Genomic DNA, 17,604 nt, shown 5'->3' with positions numbered 1-17,604 from the left:
TGCAGGAAAACACATTATTAAAAGTGTGATAAACAAATTATCAGTTTCCATCATCACTAACTTTACCACAACCCTATAGGATGCATTTGCCAAATGCTTCAAAGTATATGCATTCATTGTATACATTTAATCAGTATGCGTGTTCCCTTGAAATCAAACTGAGCTAGAGGAACGCTATGTAAATCTGAACGGCATCATAAATCTGAGACCTGGACGTTTTACAAACCGCACGAGCGGCACAAAGGCGCAGTTGTTTCAGCTGGCCATTCCAGCGCCTAGAAGGAAGCGGAGGAACTCCGACCACATTGTTTGGGCTGAGATGCGGCCCCATGCCTGCAAACCTCTCACTCAAACATCCAAACTACAGCTGGGCCAATATAAGCCAGACCCAAAACATTCCTGACATTCAGCACTTCCTGCCGCATGACAATGGTTTAGAGAGCACAGTAGAAACAGGACAGGATTTTGATCCTTTTCGTGCAAATGCAGATGAATTAAAACACACCAAATTGTTTTGTGATGTAAAAATTTGATTTTCTGGCGTTGCTGAAAGCAAATTGCTGAATGAAAAAAAAAAATTCAGTCAAACAAAACACACTTAGGAGACAATATATCGGGGAAACAATGGCCCAGATAGCAATGAGTAGGCGGACCACCGGCGGTGCTCTGGCGGCAGTAAGCGTCATAAGGGCGTAATCGCAAACAGGTCTGACGGCGGACCGCCGCGGCAGCCGCTTTTGCATAAATTAAGCAGTCGGTCTGCCGGCTGCATGCTGGCGGCATCTCGCAACAAATGAGAGTGACGTATTCGGCGGCAAAAGTTTCATCCCCACCAGCGGGACGCACCTATAGCATAAAGAAGCCATGCGGATATTTTTTGTTATCTGGGGGGTCTCATTCACTAATAATTGCGTATGTTTTTCGTATTTATACGCACACTTGATCTTCTCACGAAAACCTTTTGCCTAATTCACAACACGTACGTAGCCACATGAGTTTGTTCTTATACTTTTCTTAAGTTAGTGAATTTGGAGGGTTCTACATGAGTGACCGTGTGCACAAGGTTGGTAATTTGCATAAAACACGCCCAAACCAGCTCCATATAAGGGTTTTCCTCAGAGAAGCGCTGGTCCACAGAAAATTTTAGAGCAGTTTGTCATAAAAGCAAAAGAGCTCGGAAAGAAATCCATGATCATATTTATTATCGGTAAAGTTCAGTTTTGCTTTGCATTTTTATTTGGGAGGTTTTGTTGTAGGAGGAAGCCAGTGCTGTCCACGGACCGGAGTAACATTAAAGAAGTATTGGATCTGTTAACAAACATGACATTTAATTAATATGACAGAGACGCGCATCTGTATCTAAAATAAAACAGACAGGAGATCGGGCAATTGATGTTTGGACTTCTCATTACATTTACATTAGGCATTAAAGGAACACACCCAGATTTTGGGAATTTAGCTTAATCACCGTATCCCCCAGAGTTAGATAAGTCCATACATACCTTTCTCATCTCCGTGCGTGCTGTAACTCTGTCTGACGCAGCCCCCGCTAGCTTAGCTTAGCACAAAGACTTGAAGTAAATAGCTTCAGCTAGCATACTGCTTCCAATAAGTGACAAAATAACGTGAACATTTTCCTATTTATGTGTTGTGATTTGTATAGTCACACTGTGTACAAATAACAAGGTCATATGAGACACAGCGATCTTTTAACAGTATATATACTAAAAACTATATTCTCAGAAAGCGAAGCATTGCTACTGGGCGGAGTAATTTGCTCGGAGCACCCGAAATCCCCCTGGTGAGGAGCAGAGAGTTCGGTCAGAGTTGTGCAAATTACTCCGCCCAAATAGCAGTGCTTCGCCTTTTGAGAATATAGTTCCCAGTATGTATCAGGGGTGCAAACTCATCAGGGGTGAAAAAGGTGACGAAGACACAAGCGTTCATCATCAATATGACATACATACATGACATACATACATACATATTATAATTTGTCATTTATTTATTGTAAATCTTATTCATTTTAGCATTTAATTTAAATCAAATTTGAAACTGTTAGCATTAGTTAATGCAACATCAATTACTAATACCAATTACTGTAATGACATAAACAAGAATTAATAAATGCTTATATACAATATAATGCTCATTTTTCGTTCATAATGCATTTACTAATGTGAACAAATACAACCTTTTTGTAAAGTGTTACAGAAATGTGCGTTTTTATTATTATTTAGTAGTACACATAAACAAGTAATTTAGTGTTTTTTCTGTTCCACAGTCATAGCTCTAAGAATATGAACCCTGAACGAGCAACTTATGTTATTACAAATGTTATTAAAGGTAGAAAAGTGATTTAGTTAAGAGCAGTGAGAGATTTTCTCTCAATACTGTTTGATTAACACGAGTGACAGACAGGAGCAAAATTAGGTAACTTCCCCTTTAAGACCGAATTCTGACTCCGGATCTAATATACTGTTACACATGTGTTTTCTCTTTTAGCTGTTTACTTTCTCTTAAGCCCTGAATTGTAGTGTTTATATGAGGACAGTTGCAAAAACCGGGACTTTTGACGCATTTTTGTATTAAAGGCTAATACAGCGGCAAAAATACTCACAAGCTTAATGAGAAGCGGATACGCGGCTTTCACGCTCCTCTCAAACAGAAACAGGTATATAGCGCATATAGCACTGTTGTTTGTGTTTCAACGTCTTAAAATCACTTAATTTAAAACTGCGGTGTACAAATGTTAAGCTTTTATGACCACGCGCACAGCACCGTGACGTGGGCGCGTAACCTCGAATGAGAAAATACTACGAGTTAAGTGTGTGCACTCAATCTGCAGACTGCTTAAACTTCGGCAGCAAATGAGGGGGCTATAAATTGTAAAACATAACCCGCCAAACTGGCTAGTAATTTGACATCGTTACCACAATAGCTGGACATGGTTTTCATAATTTCATTTACTGCTACCCTGTCGCAGACCCCCCTCACCCCTCATTTTCAAAAACTCATCGGATCTAGACGAATCACAAGAATGACCTATTTTGGATCAAAAACGGCGAATTTCGCCGAAAGGTGACAAGTTTGCACCCCTGATGTATACTGTTAAAAGATCGCTGTCTCATATCACCTTGTTATTTGTACACGGTGTGACTATAGGAAAATGAGATGAGAAAGGTATGTATGGACTTAATAACTCTGGGGGATACGGTGAATAAGCTAAATTCCCAAAATCCGAGTGTGTTCCTTTAAGCAGTTTTTATATAGATATTTAAAAAGTGAAGAAGGAGAGCATAAGGATTTGTTATTACGTGCATCTTCTTAGTAGACTATAATAATGTATAATATAATGTATATATAATAATAATAATAATAATATAGATCATCCGCCCAAATAGCAGTGCTGTATATAATACAGAAAATATTATAATATGAAATATAATTTTATATATTAACATTATCATACACATTATAATTATAGCCTAGTAGGTTATTTGATTATAGTGTAGGATAAGTGATTGTGTACAAGTGGCTTTAGGTTGAATTTTTTGCGTACATTTAGAAGACATTTTGACATGAACGTTTTTGTTGAATCACGATTTGTTTGTGAAAACATCCGTACACACATCTCACGCACAAATTTGTGTGTATGCATGCTTAGTGAATGAGACCTAATGTTTATGCATTTTTTGGGCTTTTTGGCGCATGCGCATACAGGAGAATGACATATGTAGCCAAGGATATGCATTGCATTTTGCTTAATGCGCATGCATCGAACGTCTGCTTTCACTTACACGTTAAATAAACTATGCTTTGCAAAGCTGTGCGGACGACTGTGCATGCATGTTCGCATACACGTAAAAAAACACTGGGCTTTAGAGCGGAAAGTGAGGATCTGCCAAACTTTCTTCATTGTGAACACTGATCTGCAATTCTGCATTTAAAACCCCTTATCGAAATGTGATGATCCTTATGACACCCCCATTATGGCATTGTTCCTGCCTTTTGTTCACACAGTGGGCTTTCCAGGATTAATCCAAGCAATCCCAGTAGGTCCCCATCCCAGGATTGATGTATTTGCGCAAAAGGTCTTCACGGGTCCAGTAAGATTTAAAACCCAAAGTGCAACCCGAGACAGTTCGGGTCTAAAAGTTTTAAGTGTGCCTCGGATGCAGGTTGGGTATAATATTAGCAGCATCGAGTCTCGGGTAATTTAAAATAAATGTGCCAAACGGACCTGAAACGGCCCAAACAAACCACCCTTCAGCGCTTGCACATAGTGTGGCTGACATAGGTTAATTTTCGTTTAGAGAGACCTGTCAATCAATTTTGAATGCACATTTTAGCGGTAACCTTGGTGTTGTTATCAGATAACAAAATAAATAAATGGAGCAGTGGCTGCCTGGTACGTGCGAGGATGCCGACTGCACACACGTCGGTGCCGTTTACATTCGGATACAAGTTGGGTTAAGTTCTCGCGTTTGTCTCTGGTCTTTATTTTAAAAACTTATTTATGCACGTCAGGTTCGGTAAAAGGTGATTTGGAGAATCTTTGGACCCGCGAAAACCTCTAGTTTGTGCTCACAAAGAAGGCACTATAATATCAGATAACAAAGAGGGATGATGCTTCCCTGTTCAACGTTGTGGAAAAAACAATCAACCGAAAAATTGCCTTTATGCTGCTGTAAACAGCTACATTTAGTTAGGATTAACATAAATCAGAGGTAATTTACTTGCTTGCTTAATCGTGTCATGCTTGGTTAGGATACAGATGCTTTAAAATACTGCCTTGGGTAGGCAGCCAGCTAGCATGCAAGCTCATGTTATTTATCGCAAAACACTAGAGCATGTGCATGCTAAAACACTTACTTAAAAGCCATCTGAACCAGGTGAGCAAGCACATCCTGCGCGTCTAGCGTGATGCGGCTGAGATCTTTGTCTTGCTTGATGAAGTTCAGCAGCTCCGAGGCATTCGCCATCCAGAAGGCCAAAGCTCCAGCAATATTTTTCTGCTTCTGTAACACAAGAAAGGCAGAAAGGGGCAAGACCGGTGGTTACATTAAGATAAAACAAAAGAAACAAAGGAAACACAAAACAAAAAGAGAAAGGGTTACAGCCATGAGTAGCACTCCCGGGATAGACTTGTGCCCTCTGTTCAACCCGCCCCGCCCCTAACAACCAGTCACCACGTCCGGTCAGAAAAAAACATGAATCGTACAGAAAACATGTTAGGATTAGTTCAAATTCCAAGAGTGAGATACAGATGCTTGACTGGGTAGCTGCAGTGACTGGTTGCTATGGAAACCGCATCCCCACATCACAGAGAGAGAGGGATACACACGGTCCAAACGTGCCTTAAACTCGCACGAACTGGACCTCTGCGTATACCAGCACGCGTCTATCCCAAATGACGACGACCCTCAACCCCTCCCTCCGAAATACATCATACTGGCCACAGGACGCATTCAAAAAAATAGAAATGACGTTAACAACAGACATCAAATAAAGAAATCAAAGCAAAAGAACATGGGGTAGACTCTCATTCACACCGAAGTGCAGTAAGCAAGAGGTCAAAATGGAAGATGCCAGAATTAAAACGTTCAGAGATCGTAACTGCAGTTGTTTTTTTTAGTATCACATGTTCCAGGTTGAGCCGTAATGAGGGTTATGAACGTTTGGTTTGAGAGTCCAGCTGTAAGAGGGGATTACTTAGTTGGCTTGGTTTCTGTTATGGGAGGATAAAAAAGGCATGAAGGACTGAGCCAAGCTGAACGCGAGAAAGTAAGAGAGGGAAGAAAGATTGAGATGCCTCCCTAGCAGTGCGTACTCCTACCTGATCACCTTCAGCAATCTCCTGTAGAGAAAGTAGGTATGGGGGGAGGAGGGGACAGACATCCGACAGGACAAAGAGAGAGACTGTCAACAACAGCCATGGCATGGACAGATATCACAGGCATGTAAACACATACATACACCAAACAGGCATTCACACTCACGCAGAACTGATAACATCATCGTGCACCAGGGGGAGGAACTGTTCATTTACATTCATTCAGATAAATGGCATATATTTTGAATCTGGTATTTTTTTAAAGCACTCTCAAAATTTTTTAAGTTGTCTCCTGTTAAGTCATTATCGTGCATTCACACCAGACGCGAATGACGCGCCAAGCGCAAGTGATCCACAACCCAAATCAATGCAAAGACGCAATAGTCATCCCGCCGCGTGTTTCACGCAAATTGAGCGTTTCGGGCAAATAATGTGGCACGAATTTAGCATTTCGCACGTAACACAGGATTTGCGCGAATCATGCAGATATTTCTTGCTCTAGTAGTGAAGTGATTATGAAACAACAAGGGAGAACAAAATCATTGTTGCTATATGTGGACACCCGAAGCCGAACGACACATCTTCCTACTTTTACAGTAACAGGAATAAAAAGGATCTTGCTTTAAAGAAAGTGAGTGAGGAGGTCAGACAATCTGGTAAGTTGTAATAAACGCTCTTTACTCAATTTGAGCTATACTGTATATTAGGGGTGCACCAATATATCGGCCGATGATGCTTGCTATGCTTCTTAATGAATTACGGTGAAATGCTGCTACATCCAAAAGCCAGAGGGCGCTCTCGTGCAGAAACACAATATGCGAACCATACACACGCATTTATATTATATTATTTATATTATTGTTCTTCAAACCTTTTCAGGTATTTTCATGACTATTATGAATATGTATAATGATTATGTTTGACAAATCTTGCTTTTTCAAATGCATGTTTTAAACTTCTCCAACTAACAGTGATTTAAGATCGATAAGGACTTACTCATCAAAAGCCGTAGTACATGAAATAGGTGCGAATAATATCGTGTGCGATTCAGAATAGTTATCGGCCACATATTTTTAGTGTATATCGGCATTGATCGGGGCACCCCTACTGTGTATATATACATATTGAGTCTACAAGCTAGCTAAAGCCAGCAAATTGAGCATATCCGCATTTGAATTTCACGCGCGAATGAAACGAGTTAACTCAAAATGTTCAAGCGTCCAACTACTCGCGAATAGCGTGATCTATTCGCTTATTTCGCATTTGTTATCAAGACACAATAAGGGTTTGGAACGAGAAAGAAAATAATGCTATGTACACACCAAACGCGTAGCATCACGTTCCTCGCTCTAGATTACTCATGGGACTTTAACTTTGTGTCATACGAATTTTTCACTTGAGCTGAATATTTTCAACTTGCGCGAAGGTGTGTTTGAGGCAAATAGCGCGTGTTTTTGCTGCAAACGCACCACCCAATCAGCGTCATTCGCATCGCCCCGAGCGAGTTTGCATCTTTTCGTTGACTTTGTATGCAATCTACTCGCACAAATCGTTAAATTCGCAGTGTGTATGCCCCATACGAGTTTTTAATTCATAAGCTAACTATTACTTTAAAATTGGGTCACAGTAATGGTGCATTCACACCAGCCACGGTGCAGGCGGCAAAAACGCGCTACTCGAGTGTAGCTGGACGCTTGAACATTTGAGTTTACTCGCTTCATTCACGCGTGAAAGCCGTGCGTGAAAATCTAGTCATTCGAGACATTCATGCGGAAATTCGCGTCATAGGAGGGGCTTCTGCGACTTGTAATCACGTCACCACTACAGCAAGGTCCTGATTAGTTAATGTGGCGCAGAAATCCGCCAAAGTTCAGATTTTTCAACTCGCGGGTTTCCTGCGACAACCAATGCCAATTCGCGTCTTTGCATTGACTTAACATGTAAATAACTCACGCTTGCCGCCTCTACCGCGTCTGGTGTGAACCCTGCATAAGAACTCTATTCTTAGATGCTGAACTCCATCTACACTTGCTACCAGTAAATAAAAGAGAGTTGTTATAAAATAGTGTTTAATCTTTGCTCTAAGCCTTTCATATGCAGGTCTGAACACCTGGGTGGGCTGCTCAAAAAACCCACAATGTCCAAATGAGAAAAGTAAATAAGCCAAGAGCATGTGGACCTCATTTCTGAACCGTAACCTCTCAGAGATCATTTAACCAAGCGCTGCTGGGTAAACATGGTAAATGATTCAGGTAAAACAAGGTACAGAGACAAACACACACACACACACGGGAAACACTGAGTGCAGTACTTTAGCATTGTTTGCTGAGGCAGTGACCTGAATTGATGAAAGTGAAACAAGCATTGATGCTACTAAAAACTACAAAAGCGTGTATATAATCTAGCTACATATATAAAGCTACAGGCAGTCTACGAAATTACAACCAACTACAACTGTAACCAATTAGCAGGCTTTAAAAAACAGTGGGAGGAGCTAATTCAAATTTAACAAAGGATCAGAGTAAAAAACTGCAGACACCCACCTGGATAACTCCTTCCATCATGCTCACCATCTTGTTGACAATGGCAATGACTTTGTGCGTACGCTCCGAGGGGCTGATGTCAGGCCGGTATTGGCTGGACATGACGTAACGGCACGTCATATACAGCACGTAGGTGGGGGAGAGTTTGAAATGCACCGTGGAGCTGTTGGTGTAGTTAATGATGGCAGACAGGAAGGCGTCCTCAGCTGCAGAAGAGAATTATGGGATAGAGGAGGCAGGGACAGATTTACATAGGATGCACATGGTTGTTACATCTGATGCATATTTAAGGCGGGGTGCACAATGAGAAATGCTTTGGAAAAAGGAGTCGGGCCGAGTACCAAAACACACTTGTAGCCAATCAGCAGTAAGCGTGTCTACTAACCGACATCCCTGCCTGGGTTGCGTTTGTGGGGGGCGGGTCTATCAAAAGAAGGTCCAGATTCTATTGGGTAGGGGTGTGTTTTGTTTAGTAGATTTTAATTGTGAACACTGGCTTTCAGAGATCGTGCACCCTGCCTTTAAAAATGAACATATAAAATGGTAAACAGGACTTCAGATGCTCTTTTGAGTGGTTTTCTTTGCAGCATGCAGACTACGACGGGAGGAACGGGTATTGAATTGACAATTCTGAAAGATGAATAAGCTTCCAATTGATGTATGATTTGTTATGATAAGGCAATATTTGGCAGAGATACAACTATTTGAAAATTCAGATTTTTGGCATTAAACAAATCAACAATTTTGACCTATACAATGCATTGTTGGCTTTTGCTACTAACATAGACGTGTGACTTATAACTGGTTTTGAGGTCTAGGGTCACATTTAAATATACAGAAGGAAGCCTTTCATATCTTTTATTATTATTCTGATACCACTTGCGCTTTACAATGAGATGATATACGTTGGTTGAAGGTTAATTCAATAGCTAACATAAAATATATGAACAATACTTGTCACAGAATTTATTAAGCTGACAAAAATTAACAATGGATTAACTTAAAAATGCAAATTAACCTAATTTTATTATTGCTGGATAAGATATCTAACACATACAATATCTCATTGTAATTTAAACTGAAACATACTGTGCAAAGTGTAACCATAATATCCCATTTCTTACGGCCATAATTTTCCACTGAAACACCCATTAAATTAAAATGCATATTGGTTTAAACCGACCGGGTAAGCACTGAGCAAACAAGTGATGAGGTCATCAATACTTTCCATGCATTGATCTATAAGCTAGCAAACCGGCATTGATATAATTACGTCAGACGAACACATTTGAAGTTATTTGAGTAAATGTCTTTGCTTTTTCAAGCTTATAATGGGAGAAAACAGGGATCAGGGAACAACTTCTGAGTTTAAAGAAAAAAGCCCCCATCCTTCACAGAGGGCTACAAAGGGTTAATTTGCAGGTAATTAATGCAATATTTATTATAGTTTATAGTTAAAAATATGGATATTTTTCTTACAAAAATGTATAGATTTTCTGCAGAACACGTTTAACAACACATTGGAGCTGTGTGGATTACCTCTGTAAACAAGGTTCCAACACCTTAGTTCACTTCAAGGAGCTTTCAAGGACTTTCCAGGTCCAATACCCTCAAATTCAAATGTGGGGACACATTTCAAATGAGGGCAAGGTTCCATCATGTTACTTTTAAGAAACATTGTTACAGTTCCCTTTCGAGGGAACTCGCGCTGCGTCACTGCGGTGACACTTTGGGAACGCCTCCAGGGGTAAGTGCGTCTGAATGTGTAAATCAAATTCAACCAATGGTGAAGCTTAACGACAAAGACAGGGTGACGCGGGAGCCAGGAAGTATATCGCTATCTGAAATATTGACAAAGACGGCGTTACAGGGACGCATGAAGTAGGGCAAGGGAGACGCAGTGTCTCGTTCCCTTCTCAGGGAACAAAGGTTACATATGTAACCCCAGATGTTTTCATGTGTCAAACACAACTGTGGAAAAAAGCATTTTGGTATGAATCAACATTCGCATAGATATAAGCATTTAAAGTGAACAGTTTAGCACGTGTGCTTAAGTCTAGAATTTTTTCCAGAAAACTTCTCGCATAAAATAGATTCAAGCACTTTTGATGACCTGTATCTATGTATCTATGTACATTTTCAAAAACTTCACAGGGCCTTGAATTTTTTTTACCCCAGATTCACAAACAGATTCACAAGGATTTCAAGGATTTGGGGTTTAAACTCAGAAGTAGTTCCCTGATCCCCGTTTTCAACCATTATAAAGCGTAATTAACTGGGTGTTTTGCTTCATAATATGCACAGAAAGTGCACGCTGTCATCAAACAGGTCCTTGCTATGCCTGTACATAACAATAGCACAAACAGAAAACTAAAAGCCTACACACAGTAGACGTGACACATGATCCACGACCCAGTTAACTGCTAACCGAAATCAAACCAGCACAAATCGATCAGACATATACGCTACTCACAGTTATCCCTGAACTCAATGCTGGCCGGCAGCGTCAGCTCTGGGCCGTCCTGGGACCTGCGGGGAAAGAACCGTTGTTCAATAAACCAGTTAATGTAGGACAGATTGACACCGCTGTCTACAGAAGCCCACCGCTCCAGAGAGCCCATTCCCATCCTGCCGTAAAACATCCCAGCACAGACATCCGACTGAGCCGAGTGTCAATGTGGGTTCTCATAAGCACTGGATTATTGATAAGACTGAAGGCAGGTCTCGGGTATCTCCAGTTCAGACAGAAAGGTAAGGGTCAGGTTACATATAAAGACCTAAACCCTACACACGACATCGCTTAGTAAAAGGCATGTTTACACCAAAACTGTAAGTTAACTATAGTTAATATTAACTATATTTTAAAACTATATTCTGCGTATGATCCTACCTTTCTCAAAGCAAAAAAGCCTGGGACCTTCCATCCTGTCTGTTAAAGTCTTGCTGTTCTCCTCTGATCATGGGTTTCACCAGGCCTCTCTCGCTGCCGTTTCCTGAACGCTCCATCTCCAGCTTCCCTGAGCTCTGAAAACAGCAAATATCCCTGTGAGACTGTAAACAAACACATGCATACATACATCTGAAAGAAGCAGGTAGATGTGACACCTTGCTCGTAGGGATCGCAGAGCCACTGTGAATGTCCCCGTGAAGGTCAAAGGTTGTCTCCGGTACGCTTCTGTGAGCAACAAGATAAGAGAAGGTAAAAATTTATTTACAGCCAGAAAGCGATCATCATAGGAGATGACACAGAGGTACACATCCGTGGACAAACAGACAGACACGCACACGGAATTAAAATATAACACCTGCGCAGGTGCAAAATGTGAAGCGGACGGAAAGTCAAACAAAACGGCCCACAGACTTATGAATGAAAAGCGGTTTGTCAGTTTCACTCCTGGATTTTTTAATAGACTAAATGAAACTCCACGGGAAATATATACACACATACAGAGATTTAAAAATATACGAACTAAAAGTACAGACACTGTGTCATAAAATCTGCAGCGAAGTGTTTTCATATTTAACAGCTGTCAAACAGACTCGACAAATGTCGACAGATGCCTGTCTTCATTCAATCAAACATCAAAAACTGCAGTTTAAACAGCTACTTATGGGAAACATAACATTATTTTTAAAATAAGACACTGGTTATAAAAATGTACACAAAAATATATTTTGAGGAATGTTTGAAACCGAACCGATCATGAGCACCATTCACTTCCATAGTATTATTTTTTCCCACTATGGAAGTCAATGGGGCTCATGAATTGGTTTGGTTTCAAACATTCCTCAAAATATCTACCTTTGAGATCATTAGAACAAAGAAATTCATATAGGTTTGTAACAACATGAGAGTGAGTAAATTATGACAAAATTTTCATTTTTGAGTAAACTATCCCTTTAAAGGGACACTCCACAAATGATGAAAATATTCTCATTTTACAGCTCCCCTAGATTTAAACATTTCATTTTTACATTTTTTGGAATCCATTCAGATGTTCTCCGGGTCTGGCAGTACGATTTTTAGCATAGCTTAGCATAATCCATTGAATCTGATTAGACCATTAGCATTGGGCTAAAAAATACGCAAAGAGTTTGGATATTTTTCCTATTTCGTATGCACACTTCAAAATCTTACCGGAAGTATTAGGTCATCCAGGTACTTTTCGCCTACTGTTTTTGGAATACTATAAAATCGGACATACTACTCGCCTCGCCTACTGCCTTTCGCCTACTATATAGTATGAAAGTAGGCGGTTTTGGACACGGTAAAAGTAACCAAGGGGACTATTTTGGGACAGTGCGTAATATCTCTACGCCTGCTGCAGCCATGTTACAGCAGCAAAGTCCTTGATTATTACACCAGAATAAAATATGACTAGTTCCTAGCCATATTGCGCTAAAAAAAAAAATCGCAACTAGGGCTGTAACGATTTAACGTGCAAATGCACGTTTTCTCAATGAATGAATTTGAATGAATTACGGTGAAATGCCACCACATCCAAAAGCCAGAGGGCGCTCTCGTGCAAAAACTCCAATTGTGCCACAGAAGTAGCAGCATTACGGACGCTATTCCAGGAAATGTCTAGAAGGATATTTATATCGCCGTTCTTCAGATTTTTCAGGTATTTTCATGATAATAAAGAATGTTGAATGGTTTTATTTAACAAGTGTGGCTTTTTTAAATGCACGTTATAAACGACTCATAATGATTTTAGATTGATAAGGACTTCTTACTGACCAAAACGCCATAGTACACCCTCAAGCTGAGCATGAAACACAGAATCGCAGCCTTGCGATGCCGAATCGATTAGAGACAGGTTTTTTTAATGGGACATGTGATTTATCGTTACAGCCCTAATCGCAACTTCTAATTTTCTGTTGGTCTTAGTACACGATGTAACTACAGAACAGTAACGTTTTAAATAGGAAAAATATAGAAACTCTTTGGTAATTTTTTTTAGGCGCAATGCTAATGGTCTAATCAGATTCATTGGATTATGCTAAGCTATGCTAAAAGTGTTACAGCCAGACCCGGAGATCAGCCAAATGGACCCCAAAACGGAAAAAATCAAATGTTTAACTCTAGGAAAGCTGGAAAATTAGCATATTTTTTTTTAAAAGTGGAGTGTCCCTTTAAGCCACGGGTCTTTAACAGGGGTCCGTGGTGGCATTACTGGGGGTCCTACAAATATTATTTGATTGCAAAATAATTTTTGGGTAAAATGAAATGAGGCATCAAACTAAAATTCGTTAATAGGTTATTAATAAATATAAAAAACTAAAATAAATAGCATAACATTCCCACGATAAAACTATTTAGTTGAATGTTATGTAGTATGCAAAACATTATTATTTTAATCTTTGTAACATAAACATCATAACAAAAGATGTGTTATAAATAATAATAAATACAGTATTAATTTGATGCATGTAATGGGGGTCCTTGCTACTGCTCTCTATCCATTAGGGGTCCTTTAAGCTATGGTTTAAGCTATTGATTTTACATGCATCACAGGACAACCATAACTGAAGTCATTTACAATCAAAATACTTCACAGCAGAAAAACAAGAGTGAGACAAAGTGGAAAATGGTCCTGTAAATCTGAATAATGCTGTTTTGAATGCATTTTGAAACCATTAACTACCATTATAGGTCGACTTAAGAGAAAAATTACAATTCTCGTTCCTTTAATGTAAGTAAATATGTTCTAAATTCAGAACAGCTGTTGAACAAGATCACTGCATTGAAAATGTAGTCATTCAAAAAGCTGTACGAGGATTATAACGAACATTTCATTCTAAATTTTCTGATGTCTATAATATTTCTACAACATACAGTACAACCAGAAAAATCAGATATTAAACCTCTGACACACTCCTATCTGCAAGCCTTACTGTATGAGAATAAGCACAGCTGTAATCCGGTGAAACATCAGGACATCAGATTAGAGATGTGTCCGCTTACTGCCACTAACACACTTACTGAAAACATCTTTTTGAAATTACTAAAGAAACAAAACTAATCACAAAATCGAACAGGACTTAGACATGGAGACGGAGACATGAGGACAGAGACATGAGGGAATCACAGGCTAAAGTTGTTTAAAATTAATAAGTATATTCATAAGCTCTGCTACAGGAGCAAAAAACACGACAGAAATCACAAACAGCTCAAAGAACATCAAACACAGCAACGCTGGATGATATTTGGCCATATGGATTACTGCAGATTTGCTTTGCCGATTAACAAAAGGCTTACCTTATGCTGTTAGTTACAAAATCTACGAACAGCTTTGCAAATGCATTATGAAGATTTCTTTAAGTATATTAAATAAGTATATAATGGTCTAATTTCATTTCAGCAATTTTGCGTACATTTCAGTCATTGTCATTTAATTGAATAGTATGTAAGGTTGGGTAATTATACTATTTTAACCAAAGTACTACAGTTGTAAAGCAGGTTCAACAAAGAAAGCTTAAGTAATCAAGTGTCAAACTCTTTTACTAAAAAGAAAAAATATATTTAATGCTTAATTATTAAATATTTTTTTAGGTTTAATATTTTTATGTTACATCTTATTTGTTTACAAAATTTGTTTATTACTCCTACAAAATCTGTTTAGTGCTGGGCAAAGATTGATCGTGATTAATCGCATACAAAAAAAAGTGATTTTTGGCACACATTCGTGTATGTATTTGAGAAATATTTACGTGCGTATATTTATTTATTTATATTTTTATATATTCTATATTCTATATAAATTTAAAAAAGTGATATATAAATAAAAATATTCTGAAATGAATATATTTATGTGTGTGTTGTTTAATATACATAATAATTACACACAATACACACACATATATTATGCAAAAAATTACTTTTATTTTGTATGCGATTAATTTTTGCCCAGCACTATTTTTAATATAATTTTTAATTTGGGCTGCCTAACGATTAGTCGCGACTAATTGTTTGCAGAATAAAAGTTTTTGTTTACATAATGTGGGTGTACTGTGTATAATAATCATGTATAAATACAAACACACACATGCATGTATATATTTAAGAAATATTTGCATGTGTATATAAAATTTTATATATATATAAATTATATAAATATATTTCTTCTTCAAATTATACATCCATGTGTATGTATTTATATATACATAATTATTATACACAGTGCACCCACATATATTATGTAAACAAAAACTTTTATTCTGCAAATGATTAGTCGCGACTAATTGTTAGACAGACCTAATTTATATGACAAATATTAACTACACAACAGTCTTCACTTTTATAAACCTTATATCTGCACATACAACACATACTGTGTATGAAACAAGTAAATTGTCATATGTGACACTGGACAACAAAACCAGTCATAAGGGTCAATTTCAAAATCAAAATATCGTGGAAATCGTCTTTAAAGTTTTCCAAATGTCCTTAGCTACACATCAAAAATGTATTCATCATATATTTATGGTAGGAAAATATCTTCATGGAACTTTATGATCTTTACTTAAAGCCCTAATGATTTTTGGCATTAAAAATATTGATCATTTGTATTTTTGGCTATTTCTACAAATATACCCGTGTGACTTACGACTGGTTTTGTGGTCCAGGGTCACATATGTGTTAAAAACAAACTGTTCTCCTCAATCCATAATTCAATCAACAAACAGCTCTAAAAATCAAATAAATTTATGTAAAAATCCTTTAAACTTCATTCCACAACACCGACATCAAAAGTGGAGCATGAAAAGTGAGAAAGATGAATGTACTCACCAGGACACTTCCTAACTCCTCTATGTGATATGTAGTATAGCGAGCATGTGTGTGTTTGTGGGAACGTCATAACTCTCCGCCCCGTCTCTAACACACTTTGCTAGTGTGTCTCTGTGCAGCGACACATTGACACACCCCTCTCCAATTCCATACAGATCAAATTATAGACTCTCTCTCCGCTTGTGGCTGACATAACCTTCCCATCACCCTCTCCTGCCCTAACATTTCACAGAGTACACTGTGTTTAAAGACGCCCTCTCTAGAAATCATCCGCACGCATGCTTGCCAAACCTGCCGCATTGCTGTTGCCATGGCAGCATAGCATCTCGCAACACAACTCGCAGCGGTTGTTCAGAGTGACGGCAGGTTTACGGATATACACATCATAAACACAGAGCAAGCAAGATCATTCACACATGTGCAGAATGAAAACAAATACACATCTAAATACTGCCATCTAATGGCTTAACAAGTGTATAACATCTAAATAAGCAACAGTGAGATGTTGAATGGTCTCTATTGGCACTTTTCCATTGCTTGGTACACTACCCACGGCTTACTTTTGGGGGGTTTTCCACTGGGTGCAGTACGTAGTACCAGACACTTTTTTTAGTACCACCTCGGTTGGTGTTCCAAGCGACCCGAGAAGATACCAAAACGTGACACGAAAACACTGTAGATCACTGATTGGTCTGAGAGAATCGTCATTGTACCAGCGTCATCTCTATAATGTAAAAGATTAGCTTTACCTTCATGCTACCTTACGCTGTCTCGAGTAAACTTGTTCTCATCTGTGCTTTGCTTTAAGATCCCAAACTCAATTTTAGCGATGAAAAACATCCACAGGTTGAGAATCAGGAATACCATAACAGTTATTTCCAGATTTGCAGTCTGTGGCGGCAAATTCGCAACGCGCACATCCGCACATATGCTTAAATGAGGCTCAGCGTAGGGCGCCGACTGTCGCCACGGGTGTTTGTACAAAAACTGTCGTGTGATACAGAAGTAGTGATAAATGCGATGTGCAAACATCTATTTGTGGTGGTCAATTTTAATTTTGTGGCAGACTGAGAAATAAATGAATGTATGGGGATGTACAATGACGCTCTCACTTGTATGATGTCACAGCATTAGACAGCACAAATATAACGGCACGCCTATAATCCCTCCCACTCCGAACAGTTACTAAACTCGGTGGAAAAGCTAACCAAGCCAAAGCCGACCTAAATCGTGTGGTACTATGCAATGAAAAAGCGCCATATGTGACCCTGTCTGTAAAATCGATTGCCTTCAGAAAGCCATTATTAACCCCCTGGAGCCATGTGGATTACTTGCGTGAGGGATGGATGGACTTTATTAAGGCTTTAAATCAAAAGCACCATTTACTACCATTATAAAACTTGCAACAGCCAGGACATTTTCTATTAATATAA

The 17,604-nt window shown here is 38.8% G+C and overlaps 1 protein-coding gene across 24 annotated transcripts in view; it reads right to left on the bottom strand.

Moving 5' to 3' along the window:
* Positions 1–17,604, bottom strand: part of afdna (afadin, adherens junction formation factor a) — a 143,690-nt gene that overhangs the window by 50,747 nt on the left and 75,339 nt on the right. For 18 of the 24 annotated variants that reach the window (XM_055186699.2, XM_055186698.2, XM_055186681.2 and 15 more), the window contains 6 exons: positions 11,485–11,554; positions 11,297–11,403; positions 10,853–10,908; positions 8,380–8,585; positions 5,840–5,860; positions 4,876–5,021 (listed from right to left, as the gene is read on the bottom strand). In XM_055186699.2, the coding sequence (XP_055042674.1) occupies positions 4,876–5,021; positions 5,840–5,860; positions 8,380–8,585; positions 10,853–10,908; positions 11,297–11,403; positions 11,485–11,554 (606 nt within the window). The remainder of the gene's footprint in view (positions 1–4,875; positions 5,022–5,839; positions 5,861–8,379; positions 8,586–10,852; positions 10,909–11,296; positions 11,404–11,484; positions 11,555–17,604) is intronic. The other 6 variants (XM_055186684.2, XM_073856345.1, XM_055186685.2 and 3 more) reach the window with 1 other exon arrangement.

The sequence above is a fragment of the Misgurnus anguillicaudatus genome, chromosome 18, assembly GCF_027580225.2.
Source record: "Misgurnus anguillicaudatus chromosome 18, ASM2758022v2, whole genome shotgun sequence".
Taxonomy (NCBI): Eukaryota; Metazoa; Chordata; class Actinopteri; order Cypriniformes; family Cobitidae; genus Misgurnus; species Misgurnus anguillicaudatus.
Note: the sequence above shows the minus strand (reverse complement) of the source record. Positions and strands in the feature narration are given on the sequence as shown.